Source organism: Phaseolus vulgaris, chromosome 2 (genome assembly GCF_000499845.2).
Source record: "Phaseolus vulgaris cultivar G19833 chromosome 2, P. vulgaris v2.0, whole genome shotgun sequence".
Lineage (NCBI taxonomy): Eukaryota > Viridiplantae > Streptophyta > Magnoliopsida > Fabales > Fabaceae > Phaseolus > Phaseolus vulgaris.
In genome coordinates, this window is record NC_023758.2 from 2,368,652 (window position 1) to 2,396,133 (window position 27,482).

Consider the following 27,482-nt stretch of genomic DNA (forward strand, 5'->3'; position numbering starts at 1 on the left):
GAATACTAATGTAAATTAATTATTATTTTATTATTATGGAATTTCAGATTTAAAAAAATCAGGCCTTTTATTATAGAGCTACTACAAGAGTATTTTTGCAAATGTAGAATTTGAATATCTCCAAAATAATTTATTATTATCTTACACAACACAATTTATACTATAATTTATAATATTTTTTACTTTTTTTTGTATGATATTTTATGGTGAAAAGCTTTTCAAGATCTCACACTGCTTTTTAAAATTTGTTCACACTTCTCCTCCATCGAATTACATATTATTCCTCATTTGTTTTTCTTGTGAAGTAACTGGTAGTACATTTCAAAATTAAATAGAGGATAAACAGACAATTTTTATTAAAATATAAATTCAAAATAAATTAATATTTGACCTGTTTCAACAATTTAATTTTATTGACCAATGTGAACCGATAACCGTGGCATTATCTCTTCCATAAAAACTATTGGTGTAGACTAATGTCCTTCACCTAGTCAGCACTGAAACGGTCAATAATAAGAAAATTTGGCGGGAAATTTAACTCTGACACACACATCACAGTTTTGATGGACACTCCAACCCCACTTAGTCAATGTCACAACTAATCTTTTGCTTTTGTCACGACTAGGTCTTCATTCCACTCTCTATTTAAAAATAATATATAATCTTTTAAATTTTCAATTATTTTATTCAAAATAATATTATTTTATTAACCTTTTTATATTTCTTTTTAATAAAAGTGAGTTTTTTATTAATTACTTTTAATTGGATATAAGAGTATTGTTAAAAAATAAGCTTAATAATAATTGAGTATATTATTAAAACAAAATTATTTAAAAAAAAAACTAAAAGAAACTGTTAGAAAATGAGAAAATAATAATTTTTTTCTTGAAATTGAGGCGTTCATCTTGTGTGTCGTTTTCATTCTTAAAATTCTATATTGTATGTTGAAAATAATATTAATTCTAACTTCACGCTGATATATATATATATATATATATATATATATATATATATTATAATCATAACGAATTAATTTCTATATAAATGATTTTTAATTTAAAGAAAAGTATATTTTTTTAAGCATTAGTGGAAACACAAGCACAATAATGTTTATGTCTATATATTTTATGACAATAAAAACTAATTAATATAATTTTAAAATTTATTATACTATTATCATAATACAAATACTTATCATGAGACAGTAAAATTTTAATAAAATATACACATTGAAAACATTTATAAAAATAATTTTCTTTTTATTAATTTTTATGATTATAAAATAAAATAAAATTAATTTTTTTTCTCACAAGTGCTCATTGTAAATATTGGTATACGTATAGATTGGTTAAAAAAGATACAAAAAAATGTGTATACAATTAAAGAGAGAGTATAATGGATGGTGATTGAAAAAGAATTTCTTAAAAATTTTGTTCTGATCAAGATCTCAATAGGAATACTATAACACGATTGCATCATTGTGGATAAATATTGCCTTTAAGGTATTTCAAGGACTTCATTTTCTCTTATGAATCATATCACTGAATGAATACATAATGATAAATAAAAACCCAAAGTTTGTTTGTTCTGAAAGTTTTCCGCATATTTTGGTGAAGTGTTTATTTGTGGCCCAAGTGAGATAAAAACATAATGCAAGATTTTCTTCTTTAAAGCTACTGATTCAAACAACAAAGTATCACTAGGATGATGAGTTTTGTTGTTCAACAAGTTACCAAGTGAGAAAGAAACTGTATTCAGTGATTATTCTACAGAATAGTATCATTCAAACAATGAAATTTCGTTCAAGTGATATTTTACAGAAACACAAGGTCTTTGAAGATAAATTTTGAGTTCCAGTCTTCAAACTCTTCACACATAAGTTGGCAAATAAAAGCAACAAGCTATTAAATTTCTAGTAATAGGTGTTGGCAATCTCTTGAAGGTAAGAGCAAAAGTCTTGCGGTTTAGAGAACATGGGCATGTGATCAGCTCCAGCAATGAGTTTGACATCATTTGGAGGGTTTCGCTGAGTCATTGATAGCTGAACCTCGCGGTTTAGCAAGTTGTCTTGCTCGCACATTATATACACCCTCGGCACACTTCCATAGTTCTCTTCTGTGAGCCTTGCATTCTCACCTGACATTTGTTCATCACCAAAAATGCGAGAAGGTCTCAACAGTGACAATGCCAAGGTCAAGTCCTGCTTCATTTACACGCACTCATGCCTTACAATTCTGTCTAAATTCAATATATATTAAACTAAAGTTTTGTTAATTTTAAATCTATCTGAATTGTTGAAGATCCACATCGATAAAGATAAGAGAGGAGTACAATTCACTGAATATAAGTAAATATAGACTTTATTTTATGAGTTGATTTTATGAAATTGAGTTAAACTTAATATTTATAGAGTATAAAAGCACACATTTGTAGATGAATATTAAAATAGTATTTTATATTTTGTATACGATATACTTTAAAATTTTGGATAAATTTCTACGCTTAATCAAGTAGCTTTCGATATTTTTAACTACAAATAAACATTTTTGCCTCCTAGTTTTTTCGTGCGCTTGTGAGTGAAACCGTATATGAACACAGATTAAATTTAATAGCACTGTTCTTGAGAATAGTTCTTAATTCATGGAAAGAACATAAAAGTTTTAATGCTAAATATTTTGTTGTCCTGATTATAAATGAATCTTAGTAACTTCTAAAAAATATAGCATGCAGACAAATCAATTTTTTCATAGACTCAAATTAAACTAAGTTTTATATTAAAGTTAGTTAGTAAACCAATTGTGTCATAGAAAGTTGAAACTATAAGTCAGTTATTTTATTTTTTACGTGTAGGGAGACTGCTGAAATATGAAACATGACTGCTAGTTAGATATTGTATCAATAAGTTACTCTAAAGCTAAATTAACACTTTCTTGGTTGAGTTTGAGTTTAAATACAAAATGAAACCAATTTCTGAAAATAGTATGAAACATATGAATTCGAGTGTAGATTTGTTTGGTGTGTCTGGTGTTTTTGTTTTAAGTGATTTGGAGTGTCGTTCGTGTATCACGCTGATCCTAAGTCAAACTTTGTTCAATTCAGGATGAGCATATCGTCAGATTTGGTAAATGACGTGTGGAATTTGAGTTGGGGTGGTGAATGAAATCTGAAATCAAAGGAATTTTATCATTTTCAAAAGGGGTGTGGCTGATTCATCTTAGGTGTTTGCTATGGTGCAAATAAAGGTGTGGTCTTGGATTTCAGTTAAAATTCGCTCTACTTTGTATTCCTTTTCTAATTGGTGTTTGGAACCTATAGTATGTATGAAGATGGTGTCTTGAAGTTTGTTTTTTCAGGGTTTGGTTTGGGCAAGGTTGTTTTTTAGTTAGTTGTTGGTAATCATATGATGTTGGTCTTTATTGTGAATGATGTATAAGAGTTGAACCACCTCTAAAGTAATTCGTATTTATTATTTTTTATTGCTGATAAAAAAAAATTATGTAATTTTTAACAATACACCATTTTGATCACTTGTGGTTCTGTAGTTTTGTAAATACGCCATTTTGATCCTTATAAAATCTTATTTACAAATTTAATTTCCTATTTTTTTAAAACTAAACGACTTTGATCAACTGTTAGATATAATACTGGGAGTGTTGTTACTTAGCAGTTAGTTTCTGTTGTAGTGGGTTATTTACATAGGCCCTTCTCATATATAACTAAAGGGTTCAGCCCTATGTAACTGCACTTTTACTGAATAATATTCACTTTTTACAGTTTCACCTTTACTCATCTTCTTCCTCTTACATGGTATCAAGAGCAGGTTCCTTTTTTTTCTTGAATTTGATCATGTCTTCTTCATCTTCTCCTGCTTCCGAGAACGAAACGCCTTCATCCTCTTCCTCTCCTTCTTCTCAACTTCATACCTTTCCTACGTCGCTCTCCCTGAAACTCACCGATGACAACTTCCTGATTTGGAGTCAACAGGTTCTTGCGCAGGTTGAAGGCCTCAATTTACTCAAATTTTTGGAATCGTCTTCCACTCCTCCGTCGTTTCTCTCTTCTGGCAAAGAAAACCCTAATTCCCTTTTTCTTCTACATAAACAACAAGATAATCTTCTAGTTGCTTGGCTGTTGGCTTCTATGTCGAGTTCTTTGTTAACCAAAATGGTGGGTTTACGATCGGCTTATCAAATTTGGGACAAGCTGAATGTCTACTTTGTGTCCAATACCCGTGCGCGTGTTCGCAAGCTCAAAACCCAGTTGAAAACCCCTAAGCGGGATCGGTCTATCAGCATTTATCTTCTTGACATCAAGCGGGTTATCGATTCTCTTGCGGCTGTTGGCTCTAAGGTTTCCACAGAAGATCATCTTGAAGCCATCTTGGATGGTCTTCCTGAGGAGTATGATTCGTTCATCACCTCTGTCACGTCCCGTCTTGATCCCTACACTGTTGAGGACATTGAAGCTTTGCTCCTGGCTCAAGAAGAGAGGTTTGACAAACATAAGTCTCTTGATCGTCCTTTCATTCAAGCTAATATTGCATCCACTCAATGGAACCCTTCGGCCCCTTCACGATCTTCGTTTCGTGGAACCAATTTGCGTGGCGGCCGTGGCTCTGCCCGTCATTCCTTCAATAAACGACAACCACAGTTTCGGGATTCACAGAAGAGTTCATGGAGTGGGGTTTTCGATTCTTCTTCTTCTCAACCTCTTCGGGTTCAATGCCAACTCTGTTTCAAATTTGGCCACACTGCTCTTCATTGCTGGCACAGGTCTGCTCCTATTTTACCATCCAATGTTTCTGCTAATACTGCCAGTTTTCAGCATTCCTCTGTAGGTGACCCTGAACCTTCAATTTTGGGAACCCCTTCCATCGTCACTGACCCTCTGTGGTATCCCGATAGCGGCGCCACTCATCATATCACGCATGATTCCTCTGTTTTCTCCAAGAAAATGAACTATTCTGGTAATTATACTGTGCAACTGGGAAATGGGTCAGGTATGAATATTCAACATCTTGGTTCTGCTTCTTTGTGTTCTTCTGGTTCTAATGCTTCCTTTCGTTTACATAACCTTTTGCATGTTCCTTCCATTAACAAAAATCTTATTAGTGTCTCTAAGTTTGCACGTGATAATAATGTGTTCTTTGAATTTTATCCTAATCAGTGCTTTGTCAAAAATCAGGATACCAAGGAGATTCTTCTCCAAGGAAACATACGTGATGGCTTGTATGTTTTTCCCTCATTACATCGCTCTTTGCTACCCTCTGTGAATATTAGTTCTCACAACTCTGTTATGACTCCTTACGAATTGTGGCATAAAAGACTTGGTCATGCTTCATCTAGGACTGTTCAATGTGTAATGCGAATGAACAATATATTGTGTAATAAAAATTCTCTCTTTTGTGATTCGTGTGTTATTGCCAAAAGTCATCAATTGCCTTTTCCTCTTTCACACACTGTTTATACTTCTCCTCTTCAGTTAGTTTTTGTTGATATCTGGGGTCCCTCCCATGTTACTGCACGTGATGGATCTATGTATTACATTGCTTTTCTTGATGCTTTTTCTAGGTATACTTGGTTGTATCTTATAACTTCAAAATCTCAAGCTACTGCTGTCTTTTTGCGTTTCAAATTACTTGCTGAAAAACAAACTGGTTTTCTCATCAAAAGTCTTCAAACTGATAATGCTAAGGAGTTTATTTCCATAACAAAAGTCTTGCATAATCATGGTATTTCTCATCGTTTTAGTTGTCCACATACTCATGAACAAAATGGATCTATCGAACGCAAACATCGACATGTTGCCGAAACAGGTTTGGCCCTTCTTTCTGCTGCTTCTCTTCCTCTCAAATTTTGGGGTGAGGCTTTTATCTCTGCTGTTCAGATTATTAATCTTTTACCCACGCCTGTTTTAGATAATATAAGTCCTCATGAAAAGTTGTTTTCATCTAAACCTGATTATACCTTTCTTCGTATTTTTGGGTGTGCCTGTTATCCTCTTTTGCGGCCTTATAATCAACATAAGTTTGCCTTTAAGTCATCTTTGTGTTTATTTCTTGGTTATAACAGTACACACAAAGGATATGTTTGCCTAACTCAGTCTGGGAAGACTATCATCTCAAGACATGTGATTTTCAATGAATATTTGTTTCCCTTTTCCCAACATGATAATCCTTTTGTTATTCATAATGAGAGCAATACTACTGCTTCTTCCTTTTCTTCTTCACCTATAAATGTGGTTTCTTTTCCTAATTGTTCCTCTCCTACACCTACACCCACTCAGTCATCACCTATATCTACTGCTAATAATCATTGTCAGACTACTTCTCCTATTCCAGTTAACAATCTTCATCCCATGGTAACTCGTGCTAAGGCAGGTATATCTAAACCCAAAATTCTCCATACTGTTGTGACTAATGACTCTTTTCAGTCGTCCACCTACAAACAAGCTATGAAACATCCCCAATGGCTTCGTGCAATGCAATCTGAATATCATGCTCTTGTTCAAAATAACACCTGGACTCTTACTTCTTTGCCTGCTGATGCTAATTTAGTTGGTTGTAAGTGGGTTTTCAAACTGAAATACAACTCTGATGGGTCTCTTCAACGCTACAAAGCTAGGCTTGTAGCCAAAGGCTTTCAACAATCTGAAGGTTGTGATTTTACTGATACTTTTAGCCCTGTCATCAAGCCAACCACTATTCGAATTGTCCTGACTATTGCACTAACTTCACGGTGGCCAATTCATCAAATTGATATCAACAATGCCTTTCTCCATGGTGACTTATCATCTCCTGTCTACATGCAACAACCACCTGGATTCTCCACTGATTCTACTCTTGTTTGTCGACTGAATAAAGCCATATACGGTCTCAAACAGGCACCTCGTGCCTGGTTTGACAAGCTCTCCACAACTCTTCTTCGTTTAGGCTTCGTTGCTGCTAAGAGTGACACCTCTCTCTTCACACGGTTTACTCAATCTCACACTATCTTTATTTTAATTTATGTTGATGATATCTTAGTTACTGGCAGTTCTTTGGTCTTAGTGCAGGAATTCATCAAACAGTTAGGCTTATCCTTTGCCTTGAAGGATCTTGGATCGCTGCATTACTTCTTAGGAATCGAAGTTTCTTGGCTCAAAAACAACTCTATTCATCTATCTCAAGCAAAGTATATAAACGATCTCCTACGTCGAACTAACATGGTCAACTCAAAGCCCCAACCCTCCCCAATGCTCTCTTCTTTACGGCTCACTGCTGATGAATCTGCTTCTGTTGATGATCCAACTCTATATCGGTCTATTGTTGGTGCCTTGCAATATGCGACTGTTACCAGACCTGAAATCTCCTTCTCGGTTCACCGTGTTTGCCAGTATATGCATAAGCCACAAATTCATCATTGGAAAGCTGTGAAACGTATTCTGCGATACTTGGTTGGCACATCAACTCACGGTCTTCTCTTAACCCCTTCCCCAAACTATTCTATCACTGGTTTCAGTGATTCCGACAGGGCCACAGACTTGGATGATCGCAAGTCTACCACTGGCTATTGCATATTTGTGGGTCGCAATCTTGTGTCTTGGTCTTCAAAGAAACAAAAAGCTGTCTCCAGAAGCAGTACTGAGGCTGAGTATAGAAGCATTGCTGCTGCCCTTGCTGATATTACCTGGATCCAGTCTCTGCTGACAGAACTGCGCATCCCTTCTTCCACTCCAATAATCCATTCTGATAATCTAGGTGCTGTTCATATTGCTGCCAATCCTGTTCTGCACTCCCGTTCTAAACATTTCGAGCTTGACTTACATTTCGTCCGTGACCGTGTTCAGCATAAGCAGCTGTTGGTTGTTCATCTCCCGTCTCAATTTCAAATCGCCGATGTTCTAACTAAACCTTTATCAGGAACAATGTTTCAGAAATTCAAAGATAAACTTAGGGTGGTTGATAACTCACCCATAAGTTTATGGGGGGTGTTAGATATAATACTGGGAGTGCTGTTACTTAGCAGTTAGTTTCTGTTGTAGTGGGTTATTTACATAGGCCCTTCTCATATATAACTAAAGGGTTCAGCCCTATGTAACTGCACTTTTACTGAATAATATTCACTTTTTACAGTTTCACCTTTACTCATCTTCTTCCTCTTACATCAACCATTAATATATTTATTAAGAATAAATTGATCCAATATTTTACCTCAGGTGGAGACAGTTGGTATAATTTGGATGCTAAGAACTCCGGTGAGAATTTCATTGAGCTTTTAGGTTGAGTGCTGTTGCTCTCATCAGTCATAATCTTTGAGTCTGAATCAGATTCCACCACTCTTGGACGACGAGCACGGGACTTCAGAAATTAAATTAATTTAAATTAAACCTAATATGAAGAAAGAAAAAGAAACAGAAATACGTAGTGATGTTTATAGTGAAGTAGACCTCTTGAGAAAGAGTTAACAAACTTAGATCTGGACCAGGCATCCAAGTGTTGACAAATACTGCAGCTGCAATCTTTTTGGGGAACTTTTCCATGGCTAAGCACATCCCAATCCCACCCAAGCTATGCCCGACAAGGATGACACGCTCCTCTGCGGCCAAACTCTCGACAAATTCCATCAGAGGCTCAAAGTATTCTGATATTGAATTCAGCTCTTCCGCCTGCTTTGGATGGATCTCGGAGGCAGCCATGTCCAGAGCTGTGACTTGGTGTCCACTCGATTTCAGCAATGCCGCCACCTTGTACCAACACCACGCGCCATGGCCCCCTCCGTGAACCAACACCAAATGCCTCTCTTTCTCTCTCTCCATCTTTTCTCAACCACCCTCTTCTCTTACTCCTATTTAAATATTTAATAAATAATAGATGCAACTTTATCTAATAAATATTTAAATATTTTTAATCAGGTATGTAAGACTATAATGCATGACATAATTACAATTAAGATTTTTTATATTTCCGATCTTTTATTAATTATTTTGCAAAAATATTTCAATCAATATTCTATTATTTCAAGCTAGATTATGCTTAAAAAATATTTACATATTTTAAAATTGATTTGTTTATAAATAAAGTTAGTTTTTAGCAATTTTTCATCTTGACAATTATTTTTTATCGTCTCTATCTAAATTCGAACGACCGAGTTGTCGACAAGATACTCGATCACCCGACTTCTCGGTCATTGTTTCTCATGATTAATTAAAGTCAAGAACGGATTGAGGATAAAGGATTATTAAGCATACGCTAATCTTCATAAAGCACAATAAAAAAAAGTTTAAATAGAGGTAAACTTCATGATAAAAAGTAATGAATTTTCTAACTCTAAACCTAAATAAACACATCAACACCTCATCTAATTTTTGAGCGTTGAAATGTCTTTACAGGTACTCACACCCTTTTAACTTGATGAACGGATAAAAGATACTTGATAAAGACTATTGAGTCTTTTATATTGCAAGAACAACCTCCTATTTTTATATTTTTATATTTATATATGATTTAAGTTATTAGTTAAAACATAAATATATATATATATATAAGATTCAACTTATTAAAATTTAAAGAATGGAGTTTAAATTTAATGGAATAAAAAATTATTTTGAAAATGACTATAATTAAACAAATTTAAAAATTTCTTATTTTCTTATTATAAAATTTTATCTTTTCAAATTTTTAAATATTTTATATATTTTAACTTTTTAAAGTAATTTATATTCTTTATTGATCAAATTTAATGATTTAAAAATTTTAATGAGTAAATTTTTTATTTTCTTACACTTGAATTCCTCTCTTTTTTATCGTTTCTTCCCATGTGTCCATGTGTGAGCTTTTGTATTCCTCATTTTTAACCAACTAATGAATAATAATTTTATGTTAAAATAAAATTGTTGTAATGATTTTATTTCTAAGTTTGTATTTTAAAAATTCTCTGGAATATTTCTATGGAGGTTGATGAGATATCATAACATTATTTATTGCATAATAAGTTTTTTTTTAATCAGCATATTGCATAATAAGTTATCTATAAGTAAGATAAATAAGTTATCTATGAGTAAGATAAATTCATTTGAATTACTAATGAATATAAGAATTAAGATTGGAGATTTGGTCAATTGAATTAGTGATGCAATTTGAAATTACATATTAAATGACATATGAAATAAATGTTTTAGATGTTTTGAAATGCTTATGAATAAATAAGATTTGATAATTGCATGTTGTAGAAATTTTGATGTAGTTTTTTTTTTTTTTATACATACCGTTTTAGTGAGAACTCTTCTTTCTTTTAGAAGCAACATTCTTTAAATAATGATCACTTGAATTAACCATTTTTAAAACTGAAAATTTTACCTTTGGTCCCAATATCAATTAACCAATATGGACTTCTACCTACAACAACAAAAATCACAATTTGATCAATTTAAAAAATTTCAAATATTTCTACGCATAACACCACTATTCAATTCAAAAATCGTAACATTGTCTCATTTTTTTCTTTCTTTACACTTTATTATATTTTTTTTTCTTTTTTTCTCTTTTTCTACTCCCTCATTTCTTATCATTTAATTCAAAAAATCATTTCTTATCATTTAATTCAAACAAATCATTATGATTTGTTCCTATATATTATATTTGTCATCTTTAATAGTATAAAACTAGGAGTAATCTAAGTGAACTAGTAAGTGGAAAGGTAAAATGTCTAAAAGATTGAATGATTTTTAGGATGACTTATTTAACAACGTTTAATATCATTTCGTTTATTGAAACAATGACACGTAAATATGGCAAAAAAATATTAAATATTAATTAAAGTCAAAAGTTTAAAATAAAGTTTAATTATACAATTATATTAGTGGACTTATTCTAAAGTGAAGACAATGTAATGGGTTCATTAAGTCTATTAATGGTTAGTATAAATAATAATGCATTTAATTTAGTAATTAGACAATTTAATGAACACTTAACAATTAAAACTAACTTAAGTATCATAGAGTTTCTCGGTGTGTCATGTTGAGAAGTTGATATTGCATTCCGCCATGTCGAGAAAGAAAGTCAAATTGCCAAAGGAAAAATAACTCAAGAACAACTACGAGTGAAATAGTTGGAAAATAACGGAGTCTTAATTGAATACACTCTCCCTTCATATTTTGTAAGAACACTGACCAAATAATTTCATTGGAATTAAATTTAAATCTATATTTTAAAAAAAATTGAATCTAGGTCCAAATTTAAATAATTGAATTAGATTTTAAATTCAATTTCATATATTTTTTAAAATAAAGTAGTTGGGATATTTATAAATAAGTTTGATATTGATTTTTTGACATTGATATTTTTTTTTCAAAAACCAATTCAAAATTAAAAATAATTTAATATTATTATATATTTTCTAATAATATTTTTAAAATAAAAATCTATTGAAATCTTATTTTTTCATAAAATGTGTAATTAATTAATTAATAATTTAAAAACAAAACAATTTCTTATATTTGATATAAGTTTTCTGTAGAGTTAGACACAATGTTTAGGACATTATTTGAATGTGAATTCAGGTCACTTCTTAAGGAAGAACAAATTATGCATTAATTAAAAGTTTAGAATTGAAATGTGATGTTGACGACATCTCAATTATTAATGTAACAGTATGTTTCTTGAATATCAAGATATTTTCACTTAGGTAGAAAACACTAAACATTATATATATGCATAACACCTGTAAATTGAGAGTTATATATATATATATATATATATATATATATATATATAAGTACACTTTTATTGAAAAAAAATTATCTTCATATTACTAATAATTATAAAATTGAATTAGGTTAAATCTACATGAAGGATTATTTTCAAATCATATCTTGTATATTTTTTATTAACATTTATTTAAATAAACTATATTTATCCATCTATATCTATATATATATAATACGAGTTTCATTTCACACTAAATATTTTTTATCATATCATTATAGAGTTAGTGTCTAATAAACATATTCGGTATCCTTGATTTTCAATTATTTTGAATTTATAATGAATTTTGAAAAAAAAAATAGCAATTTTAAAATTGGTACCAAACTTACTTATAAACCTCTAAATTATTTTATTTAAAAAATATAGATTTTAATTTTAATTTAATTATTTAAATTTAAATTATAAAAAATCAAACTAGTTTATTTTAAAAAAATAGATTTAGTATCAATTTAAATTATTTAAGTTAATAATAGATTGAGACAATTCACCAATAAAGTAGATCTAAGTGTAGGAAATTCTCTTGTTTACTCTGCCCAAAAAGTGAGCAGATTTTTGTTTTTTTTAAAAAAAGAACTAATAATGCCCGAAACATTTGTCGTGTCAAAAATAGTAACCACTTCCATTATATGGTCACTAGGGTCCACTTCTAGAAGCAAAGATCCGTGATCATTTATATATTTATTTACATATTTATATGAAATATCTATTTATTCTGTGGACCACTAATTTTAACAAAAAAAATAATTATAATAGATTTCTCTTCTCAATAACATTTTTATCTATAAGATTAGTCACCATTAATAAATTGAAAACGGTGGTATAAATTATGAAGGTGGAAAAGGTGAATGATAGTGCACGATATTGTTATGACGATTCGACGAGGAGAAAGTGTAATGGAAGAAAAATATAATAGTGATATCTCTATTTGATTTTATAAGTATGAATGGATTTATGGAAAAAAAATGGAACGAGTTTCGTTTCATCTCATAATTGAAGACTTTTTTTTTCTTTAATTTTGGAGAAATATCTACTATCGAATGAGATGATAAAGTTATATAGTGTGTTGATCAAATTTTGAGATGACGAAGTCTCATAGTTTATTGTTCAATATCGAAATAATAATATTTGTATTATCAAGTTTCGAGATGACAAGGTCATGTAGTGTACTATTCAAGTATCCAAGATATTGAGGTCATGTATCCAAATATTCAAGATTTCCAGGTCTAACTTAACATCCTGACATCTCATCAACATACTCGATAAACACCTCTTAATCAGAATTAAGGGCTTAACAACATAATTAACAAAAACTGCATAATAAACAATCTACAAAATATGATTAATGGTACTTGAATCTAACCTAATTATCCCTACAATATAAAAAAATCAATATCATTATTTTTAAATAGGTGGACACCAAATGTAAAAATGAATGAATTTCTAACTATATTATATATCCACTACTTAGATCCCGAAAACTAATTTGAGTGTCAGAGTATAATCGTAAATATCATGCTAAAAACTCAAAAACCGAAAATCAAAAATAAAAAACCAAAAATTAAAATCTCAATTACTTATAAGAGTGTGTAAAAGGAAGAACCCAACCCTAGATAAATTTTACGGTAACAAAACAAATTATAGAGTCACACAACTTTATTTCATTTTGTCTACAAACATTAGTATTCACTCCTGGTTTCATTCCCTTGTTTGTTTTCACCGTTTTACTTCCTTTTCAAGTGTCTCAACGTCTTCTTCTTCATGTCTGTTACGGGCATAAAGGGCAGAAAAGGAAAGAGAACCAAAGAGCAGGGGTTTTTGGTAAATGGCCAGACAGTTAGAAAAAGCTTACACGTGGATGAGGGCACACACACTGAGGGCATCAGAAGAAGCAGCAGAACACGTACAACCAATAAGAGGCTCACAGGATATGACCTAGGGGGCAGTCATGAATTGGGTATGATTCTTTCTGATATTCTTCTTCCTCTGAATCCCTTCTTCCTGTAAATCCTTCTGAATATTCCTCTTCTGCCTGCAGGATGACTCTATAGAAGTCATACAGTCACCATCCTAACCACCCTTTCACAGGCACTGTTAGTATCTTTTAGTATTATCTAAATCCGAGAGTTGTATTCGCTAGCTGTGTGATTAGTTGAGAACCTTACTTATATACATATACAACTTCACACCATTACATAGGTGCTTTCATTGAGCCACCATGGCTGATAACACCAGAATGGCCACCATGGCCGCGGAGATACGAGCTCACGACGCGGAACTAAAACGCGTTATGGACCTCTTGGAGTTACGTGACCAAGAACAACGTGCGCACACTGCACAGGTCGAGGCGGCAGCGAACGCGCGCATGGAGCGTCTTCAATCACTGGTGGAATCCCTGCTTCAAACCCAAGCCCAGCTTCATGGTGGATCTAGCATGAATTCTACGCAAACCCACACAGTTCAGCATCGGCAAGCATTTCAGATTAGGAATGTGAAATTAGATTTTCCTAAATTTAATGGCTCGGATGTGATGGCTTGGATTTTCAAGGCGGAACAATTTTTTGACTATTATGGTACTGCTAATGAGGATAGATTAACTATTGCTGCAATTCATATGGAAGAAGATGTCGTTCCCTGGTTCCAAATGATTCAACGAACCAACCCATTTCTCTCTTGGACTGCTCTCACCACAGCCTTGGAAACTGAATTTGGCCCTTCACCATTTGATTGTCCACAAGCATCTCTGTTTAAGCTCCAACAAAAAGGATCGGTTTCTGACTATTATCTCCAGTTTATGTCCTTAGCTAACCGTTCCGGTAGCTTACCTCCAGAAGCTTTGCTGAATTGTTTTGTTAGTGGATTGCATTCGGAGTTACAAAGAGATGTGATTGCCTAATCCCCACCTTCCTTATTGAGAGCTGTGGCGTTTGCTAAGCTGTATGAAGACAGATATAACACTAATACCAAGCCTCACTCATCTACTACCATCGCCAGAACTTTCAACCCCAAACCCACCTACTATAACACCCATCATTCTCGCCTTGCACCCCCTAAAAGTCCTCTACCCCCATTACTTCCCACACCATCTACCAAACCAATATACAATTCCAACCAAATCAAAAAACTCACTTCTGCAGAGATGCAACTTAGAAGAGAAAAGGGCCAATGCTATACATGTGATGAAAAATTCTCCTTCAACCATAAATGTCCCAACCGACATTTGCTGATTTTGCAAGCTGATGAGGACGACAGTGCAAGGGACATCGTACTGCAACCACCAGAACCTCCAGACATTGACGATTCATCAACTGAACTCCCTGTTGAAGACCTCCACTTATCGTTGGATGCTTTTGAAGGTGTTCGACATGCCCGAACTATCCGATTTGCAGCAGATCTGCACGGTATGGCCATTCAAGTTATGATAGATGGCGGTAGCAGCGACAACTTTCTTCAACCACGATTGGCTAAGTTCCTGAAGCTTGACGTGGAACAAAGTCCAAAATTACGGGTAATGGTGGGAAATGGAAATAGATTGGAAACTGAGGGCTACATTCGAAACATCTCTGTCAATATGCAGGGTGCACAAATAGATCTTCCTATCTTTTTACTACCTGTTTCTGGGGCTGATTTGATTGTTGGTACCAATTGGCTCTCAACTATAGGCCCTCACATCCATGATTATAGGGATCTCAACATCCAATTCCATTATAAAGGTCAACAGGTTACTCTACAAGGGGACAAGTACAACCAGATAAACCTTGACGTTGCCCAATACCATCATATCCGCAGGCTCTATAGCATGGATGCCATTCATGAGTGCTACGCCATTCGGGTTGCAACAGCAGTAGATAACACCAAATGGCAGCTGCCAGACCACATGGCGCCTGCACTTGTGCCCTTATTGAACACTTATAGACAAGTGTTTGATATTCCCCTTGGTTTACCCCCTCCCAGACTGCATGACCACTCTATTCCCTTATTGGAAGGATCCAACCCAGTCAAGGTTAAGCCTTACCGGTATCCTCACAGCCAAAAAGCTCAAATAGAGCAAATGATTCAAGAGATGTTGAATGCAGGGCTCATCCAGCCAAGCACGAGTCCATTTTCATCACCAATCATTCTTGTGAAGAAGAAGGATGGCACGTGGCGATTTTGTACGGATTACAGGGCTCTTAATGCTCTCACCATCAAGGATAGCTTTCCCATCCCAACAGTCGATGAGTTAATTGATGAACTACATGGAGCCACTCATTTCTCTAAACTTGACCTGAGGTCCGGATATCATCAGATTTTGGTGACACCTGAAGACAGGTATAAAACAGCCTTTCGGACTCATCAAGGCCATTATGAATGGCTAGTCATGCCATTCGGCCTCACTAATGCGCCTGCTACTTTCCAGAGTCTCATGAATCACATTTTTCAAGGGTGGCTGAGAAAATTTGTGTTAGTATTCTTTGATGACATATTGGGTTATAGTCCCGATTGGTCTTCTCACTTACAACATCTGGAGACTGTTTTGCAAGTTTTACAGAAGGAACATCTCTTTGCCAAGCTGTCCAAATGTTCTTTTGGTGCCACCACCATTGACTACCTTGGTCACACTATATCCAATGTGGGTATTGCAATGGAGGAAGATAAAATCCGTGCTGTGAAGGATTGGCCACAACCAACATCTCTCAAGTTATTGAGAGGCTTCTTAGGCCTCACCGGCTACTATAGAAGGTTTATCAGGAATTACGCCTCTTTGGCAATCCCGCTAACAGATATGCTAAAGAAAGATAATTTTAAGTGGACCACGACAGCAGAGGACGCGTTTGTGAAACTAAAAACAGCTCTTACCTCGTCACCGATATTAGCCCTACCCAACTTTACTCAACCTTTCACTCTTGAGACAGATGCATCAGGGATAGGAATTGGAGCTGTCTTACTGCAGCAAGCTCATCCTGTGGCTTATTATTCTAAGAAATTATCTGCACGACAACAGAAGCAATCGGCTTATGCTAGGGAGTTATATGCCATCACTCAAGCAATTGCCAAATTCAGGCACTACTTGCTAGGCCACAAGTTCACCATCAAAACAGATCAGAAAAGCTTGAAAGAACTCCTTGATCAATCCCTGCACACCCCAGAACAACAACAATGGCTTCCTAAATTTCTTGGATATGATTTCACAATTCAATACAAGCCGGGAAAAGAAAATGTGGTCGCTGATGCATTGTCCAGATGCATGTCCATGGCTATATCTGCACCGGTCAACCAATGGCTACACACCATACAAGCAAAGATAAAGGAGGACCCTGAGTTACAAATCATCATGGCCAAACTCGAATCGGACCCAGAAACAGTAAAGCACTTTGCTGTTCACCATGACATTCCAAGCGAACAGTTATTCCTAATAATGAGGAATTAAAACAGCAAATTATGACCGAATTTCATAATAGCTTAGTGGGAGGCCATGCTGGTAGAGCCAAGACAATTGCTAGAATATGTTCTCAGTTCTATTGGGTGAATATGCATCACGATATCCGAATGTTCGTACGGAACTGTAAGATATGTCAACAAACCAAAACTGAAACAGCTTTTCCTGCCGGGCTTTTACAACCTCTCCCTATTCCTCTCCAAGTATGGGATGATATAGCTATGGATTTCATCATCGGTCTTCCTCCTTCAAAAGGTTTTACTGCCATTATGGTCATTGTGGATAGGTTATCCAAATTCGGTCATTTCATTCCCATGAGGTCTGATTTTAACAGCAAACAAGTGGCTGGTGCCTTTATCAACAATGTGGTGAAATTGCATGGCGTTCCAAAGTCCATCGTGTCCGACCGAGATAAGGTTTTTATAAGCTCTTTCTGGAAACAACTTTGGAAATTACAGGGTACTACTTTGGCTATGAGCTCGGCTTATCATCCCCAAACAGATGGCCAGACCGAGGTGCTGAACAAAACCTTAGAAATGTATCTTAGGTGTTTTTCCTTCAACAATCCGAGCCAATGGTCTAAGCTGCTGCCTTGGGCTCAATATTGGTATAATACCAGTCACCACAGCAGCATTGGCATGCCTCCTTATAAAGCACTTTATGGACGAAATCCACCTACACTGATTAAATACCAGTTGGATGAGCATGATTCACCTACTGTCCAAGCTCATCTATTGCAGCGCGACAAGATAATAGAACAAGTGAAGCTTAGCTTATTCAGAGCTCAGAATTATATGAAACAATATGCTGACAAGAAAAGAAGATCAGTTGATTTTCAAGTGGGAGATTTAGTCCTGGTTAAGCTCCAACCATACAAGCAGCAAACCGTGGCTAAGAGACTTAATCAGAAATTGGGATTGAAATACTTTGGGCCATTTCCAATACTAGCTAAGGTTGGTGCAGTCGCCTATAGGCTCCAACTACCTGATGAAGCTAAGATTCACTCAGTTTCCATGCCTCTATGCTAAAAAAATTTCGAGGACAGCATGCCGATCCTTACATTCCTATCCAAAACGAGAATCTGACTCAAGGACCAGTACTGCAACCACAGAAGGTATTAGCATCAAGAACCTTGTTGAGAGGACAATTGAAGATTCCTCAAGTGCTAATCCATTGGCAAAACACTCCTCCACATGCTGCGATTTGGGAAGATGTCTCAAACATTGAAGAAGCCTTTCCATCATTCAACCTTGAGGACAAGGTTGCTTCCAATGGGGAGGGTATTGTTACGGGCATAAAGGGCAGAAAAGGAAAGAGAACCAAAGAGCAGGGGTTTTTGGTAAATGGCCAGACAGTTAGAAAAAGCTTACACGTGGATGAGGGCACACACACTGAGGGCATCAGAAGAAGCAGCAGAACACGTACAACCAATAAGAGGCTCACAGGATATGACCTAGGGGGCAGTCATGAATTGGGTATGATTCTTTCTGATATTCTTCTTCCTCTGAATCCCTTCTTCCTGTAAATCCTTCTGAATATTCCTCTTCTGCCTGCAGGATGACTCTATAGCAGTCATACAGTCACCATCCTAACCACCCTTTCACAGGCACTGTTAGTATCTTTTAGTATTATCTAAATCCGAGAGTTGTATTCGCTAGCTGTGTGATTAGTTGAGAACCTTACTTATATACATATACAACTTCACACCATTACAATGTCTTCAGTGAATGTTGAATATCTATTAAGAATTACAGTAACAAAAACAAAACAAAAAAATCTGATATGATGTATTTAAAAAATAACATTTAGCATATGTACTGTAGATGCATATAATTATAATTTATAATAAATACTTTTATATTATAATTAAAATTCATATAAACAAATAAGTTAAATGATGTTTTGAATTTATGATGAGTAATTATTGTAATATAGTTATATTAAAATGGATAAATGATTGAGAAAAATAGATATACATATAAATATAAAGATAGTTTAAGATGATAAAGAAAAATATTGTTTGGTAAACTACTTGGTTGCATGTTTCAATAAACATATTAAACGTGCAACTCAACATATATAAACACATATATGACTACATAACGTTACATGTTAATTGAAATATCATTTCTCCTTCATATATGAGTAAATTTATCTCACTTGAGTAACCTTGCTTCCTTAAACTTAGAATAATTGTCTGGTTTGAGTGGCAGTATGTCACTTGAGCAATATAACTCTATAAAAGACGACATCTCTCTCATTTGAGCGAACAATTATCGTTTAAGAGACTATCTCCAAATGTGACAAAGTTGGTTTTGTCTCTTACTCAAATGTTCATTAATGCTTGAGCATTATCACAACGCTCAAACTATAACACTTTTTGTGTAATCTTACTGTATAGAATATTCTCTAAATATCAATATATTTTTTGATAAAATTTCTTGATGATAGTATTGCTTGCATAGTATGGTCTTTTCCATGTGTATAACTGAAAACAACTGAAAATCTATGCAATATTTAAGTGAAGAAAATAAAAAAATTGTTTGTGAAGAAAAAAAATAGACTAAATAAAAAAATAAAAAGTAAAAATATCCAAACAAATTTTTTAGAATTTTAATATTTGATTTTGTGACAGTTAAGTTTTTTTATAGAACGAATTCTAGTTTTAAAAAAAGAAAATAACAATAATTTTTTTTTATCGGCAATAAAAAATAAATAAATAAATAAGAACCACTTCAGGGGTGGTTCAACCCTTATACACGGTACCCAACTACCGATTCCTACCTAAAGCCTCTCAAACTAACAAAAACTTACCTTGCCCAAGTTATATCTAACACACTTAAGTAATTAACCTCATGCACAACAAAGGTTCTAAACACCAATCGGAAAAAGAAAACGAGGCTGATCTAAAATTTAAAGAGACCCAATACCAAACTCTTACTTGCACCAAAGAAAATACTTCGCACGCATCCGCCACTCCTCTTTTGAAAATTAAGTTATTCCTCCATATTTCTCTAACCACTCCGACCCAGATTGTGTTCCATACACTATTAACCGTTTCTGAAACATATAACAATAATAAAAATAAATTATTCTAAGAATTAAAAAACGAGGATAATAAAGTATAAATGAAAAAGGAAGAAGAATGGAGAAGTATATGAAGGTGAAAAGAAGTGAGAAACTTTAAGACTTAGTATGATATTCCTATAAACATCTTATTTGTTAACAAAAAGTCATACTCGTGCATAAGAATGCCATAGGTGATTGGTGAGTCAATAAAAAGAAATAAAGTTTGATCAGTGTACTGACAAAATTGGAAATCTGTATTTTTTTTATTTTTAAAGTCTGTTAAAGTGAAATAAAATTTTGATGTGGAAAATTCATAGAATGTGGATGAAAATAAAAAATTATATTTAGATAAATGAATATGGTGCATAGGATAACATATTATGGATGGTGCTGATAAACTTAACAAACACTCGCTAGGATAAGATCAAATGATTTTGATACCATGTTACGAAGTAGACTTTAAGTCTAACTCAGCTCCATAAAACCGACTCATAGGGTTGAAGTTTGTACTCACTTATATACAATGAATTGTCTTCATCTCTAGTCGATGTGGGATCTCCATCAATTATATCAGTAAAAAAATGGAAGAGTCGATGTAGAATCTCCATCAATTACATCAGTAAAAAAAATAGAAGAGTTTGTCCAACTTGGAGTTTTTTTGCCCACCCCTAATATAGATAGATAGAAACATACATTACAGGTGAAGAGCGAGCAAAGCAGTGGAGAATGAAAGGCAGAATGAGTGAGAATGAGAGGAAGCAAAAGCGCTTTGTCTTGGTGCATGGTCTTGGCCATGGTGGCTGGTGCTGGTACAAGCTGAAGCCAGTTTTAGAATCAGCTGGCCACAAAGTCACAGTCCTTGACCTTGCAGCTTCAGGCATCAAACCAGAGAAAATAGAAGACATCCACACTTTTTCTCACTATTCCAAACCTTTATTGGATCTTTTGGCGTCTCTTGCTCCTACGGAAACAATCGTCCTGGTGGGACATAGCTTTGGAGGGATGACCATAGCCCTTGCAATGGACAAATTTCCAGAAAAAATATCTTTCGCAGTTTTTCTCGCAGCTTTTGTTCCTGATACCCACCACAAACCCTCCTATGTCTTAGAACAGGTATGCTTTTATTAAAAACTAAATAATAACGATATTAGTTTAGTTTCCCTTGCTCCTCGTCACAATATTGCTCAAATTTGATTTCATATTCATTATATGCCGTTTATAGTATTTTTTTAATTAATCTAGGACGATGGATCTTGGTAATGTTTGTTCACTGGTACCTGCTATTGGTAATCTTTCGCTGTATGTGCTCTATGGGTTGGGTTGGGTACCTGCGATTGCACTCTGACGCTTAAGTCAGTGTTAGTATTTTGGTCTGTTATCTTAGAATATGAAAAACGTACATTTTTTTTCCTTCAAAATCTTATTTATAGGTTGACTTGGCCCCCACTTACGTGGGTTAGGTAATCAGTTCATCCAGAGATGTGTAGTGGTCCTCAAAACGTGTGTAGTGACCTCATGATATCATAAATGTATATCTTAAAGTGTGTCTTTGACTCATTTAATGTCAGTTAGAACTACTTCTTTATTAAGTATTTATTATATCCTAAATGTCATTAGACTTGAGTGAGTACATATGCCATATATGAGTTGTTGACTAGTAATTAATTAACCTTGTTGTTGATATGGACAGTTCTGTGATAGATACCCAATTAGTGAATGGATGGACTGCGAGGTCTCGAAAAATGGAAGCAAAACGACGACGCTTTTTGGTACCAAGTTTCTGTCCACTGCGGTGTATCAATTCTGCTCCACTGAGGTAGTCACAGATAGAGTCACAATACAAATGGTTGGTTGCATTGCATTGCACCACACCCAAAGCAATTGAATTTTAAAATGTTTTTTCTTTGGCTTGGATTTTGCAGGATCTGGAATTGGCCAAGACTCTGGTAAGAAAAGGGTCACTGTTTCTTGAAGAACTTTCTGAGGCACAGAATTTCTCCAAAGAGGGTTATGGGTCTGCTTCATGTGCCTATATTGTCTGCAGTGAGGACTTGACAATTCCAAAAGAGTATCAACAATGGATGATCCAAAATGCTGGAATTGGTATTGTGAGGGAGATCAATGGAGCAGATCACATGCCTATGCTTAGCAAAACCAAGGATCTGTGTTCAACTCTCCTAGAGATTGCTGATAATTAACCGCACTTAATTCTAATCTTGTTATGGTCCTTCACTCTCATTGCAGACTTTCGTCCATAAAATTATATTTTTATGCTTATCCATAATCAATTTCATAAAATCAAAACAATATTGTGTTTTATTTCTTTATGAATAAAATTATCTTTTGTATGTGTACCTGTTTTTACTTTGTGGAATATACTGTTTTCTCTAAATAAAAAACAGTGTGCTATGATTAATGCTATATATAAAGAGAAATTAATTTTAGACTTTTTTTCTTTGGCTGAGATTTTGATCATTTGTGTTTATTAGCATGGCTGGTTAATACCCTGTAATAGAGTATAATATAATACAATAATTTTGGTCTATTTTTAGCTGAAATAATTTTGAACCTTTTGATTTTAGATAAATAACTCTGATTGTTGACTTAAAAATAAAAAAATTGTAGAATCAATTTGAAAAAAATTAGAAAATAATAGACTAGTTAAAATGGACTGAGACTCTATGCACATCACGCTTGATAATACAATACACTTTATATATTTAGAAGCATTTATTTATTATAAAATTTAGATATATAAAATAAACATTGACCACTAGGGTGGCAAAGTGGGCGGCTGTGTGTGCCGGTCTGCAGCCCGCTAAAAAAAATGTGGGATGGGTTGTTTATTTGAACCCGCTAGCCGGCTTAGGTCCGTCCCGTATAATCTGCAGTCCGCGCGGGTCAAGTGCGGAGCGGAGCGGGTTGGCCCGCATAACTTTAAAATGTATAAATTTTTTTTCTACACCTCCATATTTTCTTCACGTAACTTCATATTTTGCATTTCGAAATTTTTAATAACATCTTATTACGCATGTTTCATGAAAATAATATTATGAGACCATTTACCTAATGCATTTAAATAAAAAAAATTCAAAATTTGTATTTAAAAAATTATTTTTTTAATAAATATGTCTTATGCAGGCTGGCCCGCAAGCCCGCGGACAAGACGGGTTAGAAAAATCAGTCCACAAATTTTATGCGGACGGATCAACCCAACCCACTTTTTGTGGACCCAAGTGTGGACGCACCTATGCAGGCGACCCTACCTGTCACCAGTAGAGAAACGGAAATACTAATTGTTTGTGGTTTGGCTAAGACATACGCATGCAACAGTTACATGAACAAAGTATGTTTTTGTGTAGCAGAGGGTCATGCTCTGTCTCTTCTTCAAAAATGCACCACCACCACCTCACTGCGAGAGGCGCGTCAGCTCCACGCCCTCATATTAACTACTTCCACTGTCTTCAACCCCCAATCTCCGTTTGTGTACAACAACATCCTCTCTATGTACGCACGGTGTGGTTCGCTCACAGATTCTCACCTCGTGTTCGACAAAATGCCTCGCAGAACTATTGTTTCCTACAATGCACTTCTTGCCGCCTACTCTCGAGCATCATCAAACCATGCCATTTCTGCTCTTGGACTGTATATCCAGATGGAAACTAAGGGCCTTATGCCCTCTAGCATGACTTTTACTAGCTTACTGCAAGCATCTTCCTTGCTGCAGCATTGGTGGTTTGGATCATCGCTTCATGCCAAGGGTTTCAAGTTGGGTTTGAATGATATTTGTGTCCAAACTTCTTTGCTTAATATGTACTCGACTTGCGGGGATTTGAGTTCAGCTGACTTGGTTTTTGGGGAAATGGTTGATAGAGATGATGTTGCTTGGAATTCTCTCATTGTGGGATATCTGAAGAATAATAAGACCAAGGAAGGTTTTTGGCTATTTATTGCAATGATGAGGGTTGGTTTTGTCCCAACCCAGTACACTTATTGTATGGTTTTGAATGCCTGTAGTCATCTGAAGGATTATCGCTCTGGGACATTGATTCATGCCCATGTGATTGTTAGGAATGTGCCACTGGATTTACATCTACAAAATGCCCTTGTTGACATGTACTGCAACGTTGGCAATACGCGAACGGCCTATAAGATTTTTAGGAGAATGGAATACCCGGATTTAGTTTCTTGGAATTCAATGATTGCTGGGTATTCTGAGAATGAGGATGGAGAGAAGGCCATGAATTTGTTTGTTCAGTTGCGAGAAATGTGTTTTCCTAAACCGGATGACTATACCTATGCTAGCATTATATCTGCAACTGGCGCATTCCCATCTTCCAGTTATGGAAAATCTCTTCATGCTGAAGTTATTAAAATGGGATTTGAGAGAAGCATATTTGTAGGAAGCACTCTAGTGTCTATGTATTTCCAAAATCATGAAAGTGAAGCTGCTCAGCAAGTATTTCATTCAATCTCAGTGAAGGATGTTATTCTCTGGACTGAAATGATCACTGGTTATTCTAAAACGACTGATGGAATTAGGGCAATTAGATGCTTTTCCGAAATGGTTCATGAATCCCATGAGGTTGATGACTATGTTCTCAGTGGAGTTTTTAGTGCATGTGCTGACATTGCACTTTTAAGACAAGGTGAAATAATTCATTGCTATGCTGTTAAAGTGGGTTATGATGTTGAAATGTCTGTTAGTGGGAGTCTAATTGATATGTATGCAAAAAATGGTAGCCTTGAAGCTGCATATTTCGTATTTTCCCAAGTTTCAGACCCAGATTTGAAGTGTTGGAACTCAATGCTTGGTGGATATAGTCATCATGGACTGGTCGAAGAGGCATTGAAACTTTTTGAGGAGATTCTCAAACAAGGTCTGGTTCCGGATCAAGTGACATTCTTGACTTTATTGTCTGGTTGCAGCCACCGTAAGTTGGTTGAGCAAGGAAAATTTCTCTGGAATTATATGAACCGCATTGGTTTGATTCCTGGGCCTAAGCACTACTCTTGCATGGTAACTTTGCTGAGTCGAGCAGCATTACTGGAAGAGGCGGAAGAAATTATCAACAAGTCACCTTATATTGAAGATAATCTAGAACTATGGAGAACTTTGTTGAGTGCTTGTGTTATAAATAAAAATTTTAAAGTGGGAATTCATGCAGCAGATGAAGTTTTGAGATTGAAAGCAGAAGATGGTCCAACGCTTGTTTTGCTTTCTAATCTTTATGCTGCTGCAAGTAGATGGGATAAAGTTGCAGAAATAAGAAGAAATATGAGAGGATTGATGCTGGAGAAAGATCCAGGGTTAAGTTGGATTGAGGCCAAGAATGACATTCATGTTTTCTCTTCCGGAGATCATTCACACCCCAAGGCAGATGAGGTGCAGGCTGAATTGCATAGGCTAAAAGGGAATATGATTAGAACAGGAAATGATGACAGAGAGACATAAAATGCACGCTACAAGTTACAGAGACTAAGTTTATGCTCTAGCGGTAATTCAAAGAAAATAAAGTATATACAGTTAGAGGAAATAGATAATGATTGAACCCCTGTGGACAAGGATAATGAATTGTAATTTTTCCATCTTCTCTTTATATTCAGAAAGTTTTATAATATTCTTCTCTAAATCAAAATATTTGTTAAAGGCACTGATACAATAATATGCTTGATAATTAAATTAACATTTAATTGACTGTAAATATCTTGGCCACAATGTGGAGGATTATATTTAATCATCGTCTTCAATGAAAGTTAGCATCTATGCCAAGCCAAGGGAATCCAGTCAAATATTAAGAAGCTTTGTTTCTAATATACTATGAACAAAATTTACACAGGACTGAATGGGCCATGATTAGTTTTTTTTTTCTGCTAAGAAAAAGGGGACTGAATTTATAAAATAAGTTATAGATGTGCCTTTTCTAGTATTACCCTTTACGAAGTCTTCTAAGTAACCCTAAAATAATAAAAATATATAAAATAGTTACTTAAGTATATGAAAATACAAAGATAATTTTCTGATATGTGGATAATCACTGTCTCTGTAAGAATATATTCAAAGTATGTTTAGCAAGTTTCAAAAGAAACTTTTGAGATAATAGTGAGATCAAATAACTAATGAACAAATTTGATCTTAAATTAATTATAGTGATTTGTTTTATTGGTACATAGTTAATCTATACCTAATCTATATCTATTAATAAAGAACTCTAAGAAAATACTAGATGAAAGTCTATATACCAATGAATAAAGTCTGAGTTAGTAAGTTTATCGGCACATGTATTCTCTTTATGAAAAATATGAAATCCTAAAACTGATTTTTTCACAGTAGTTAAGACAAGTGTTCCATCTATTATAAAGCATCTAAAGAACATTAGTCATAGCAGTAGCAAAAACCATTATGCATTTTTGTTACTTTTTAATTTATTTCATGTTGTATTTCAATTTTTATTTTTCTTATGAAAATCAAATAAATCATAATACTTAACAATCTATTTTTTTTTAATCTTGATAATACACAAATTAGAAAATAATAAATAAAATTTGTAAATTTTTAAAATTAAAAAAATTAGGAATGATATATTTTATTCAATTTGATTACTGTTATAATTTAATTAATGAAGATATTCATTAACAACAATTTTATTTCTTTTAAATAATACGCATAAAGACATCTAGTAAGAATTTAATTTTTTTTTAAAACATATATATATATATATGATATTTAAAAAATACGAATATATATATATATATATATATATAAATCTATATTTCATTAAATAAATATAAATATATATATAATAATAAATATAAATACATAGATATACAAGCGTTCGCTCCTCTGTTTCCACCTAGTTTTTATAATGAAATTGAATTTATTGGAATATTTATGTATACAAAACTATGGAGTTCGCTCCTCTGTTTCCACCTAGTTTTTATAATGAAATTGAATTTATTGGAATATTTATGTATACAAAACTATGCAGTGTTACTATGTTATCATCTTATAATACAAGAAATCGTTGCTGCTTTGTATCCTTCAAACATTCGCCAAAAGAAGTTATAAAAGAAATAACTTAAGTAGTAGTGTATTTATTTTTCTGTACAAAAAAGATGAAATAAAAGTGATATCGGGATAGGTAATTCATTTCCTTTCGATCTATTTAATTTGCATTTTATTTTTAATAAAAAATAGAAGATTTGTTCTAACGAACCAGTGGAATAGATTTCTGTGTTTGGGAACATATAATT

General features: G+C 34.0%; 2 protein-coding genes across 3 annotated transcripts; one reads left to right on the forward strand and one right to left on the reverse strand.

Annotated features, from left to right (window-relative positions):
- Window positions 1–1,737: 1,737 nt before the first annotated feature.
- On the reverse strand, window positions 1,738–8,850 carry LOC137810148 (methyl jasmonate esterase 1-like). Of its 2 annotated transcripts, none has more exons than XM_068611295.1 (3): window positions 8,428–8,850; window positions 8,192–8,338; window positions 1,738–2,200 (listed from the first exon to the last, which is right to left on the reverse strand). In XM_068611295.1, the coding sequence occupies exons 1-3, from the start codon at window positions 8,794–8,796 to the stop codon at window positions 1,913–1,915; spliced, it is 804 nt and encodes a 267-aa protein (XP_068467396.1). In that variant the 5' UTR covers window positions 8,797–8,850; the 3' UTR covers window positions 1,738–1,912. The 2 variants fall into 2 exon arrangements, with proteins under 2 accessions (XP_068467396.1, XP_068467395.1); XM_068611294.1 differs by having other exon boundaries at window positions 1,738–2,203.
- A 12,068-nt stretch (window positions 8,851–20,918) lies between these two features.
- Window positions 20,919–25,803, forward strand: LOC137810149 (pentatricopeptide repeat-containing protein At3g50420-like). The gene is given in 4 exon segments (XM_068611296.1): window positions 20,919–21,341; window positions 21,919–22,044; window positions 22,151–22,452; window positions 23,562–25,803. Coding segments are annotated over 4 exon segments (2,937 nt in total). The 5' UTR covers window positions 20,919–20,954; the 3' UTR covers window positions 25,684–25,803.
- Window positions 25,804–27,482: the final 1,679 nt, after the last annotated feature.

Bases quoted from the DNA above. Each gene is read 5' to 3' on its own strand.
- LOC137810148 (XM_068611294.1), bottom strand. From the start codon at position 8,796: ATGGAGAGAGAGAAAGAGAGGCATTTGGTGTTGGTTCACGGAGGGGGC. The intron at 8,339-8,427 runs GTCTACTTCACT...TAATTTCTGAAG, and splicing joins TGTTAACTCTTTCTCAAGAG to TCCCGTGCTCGTCGTCCAAG. The intron at 2,204-8,191 runs GTAAAATATTGG...GTGTAAATGAAG, and splicing joins ACCAACTGTCTCCACCTGAG to CAGGACTTGACCTTGGCATT.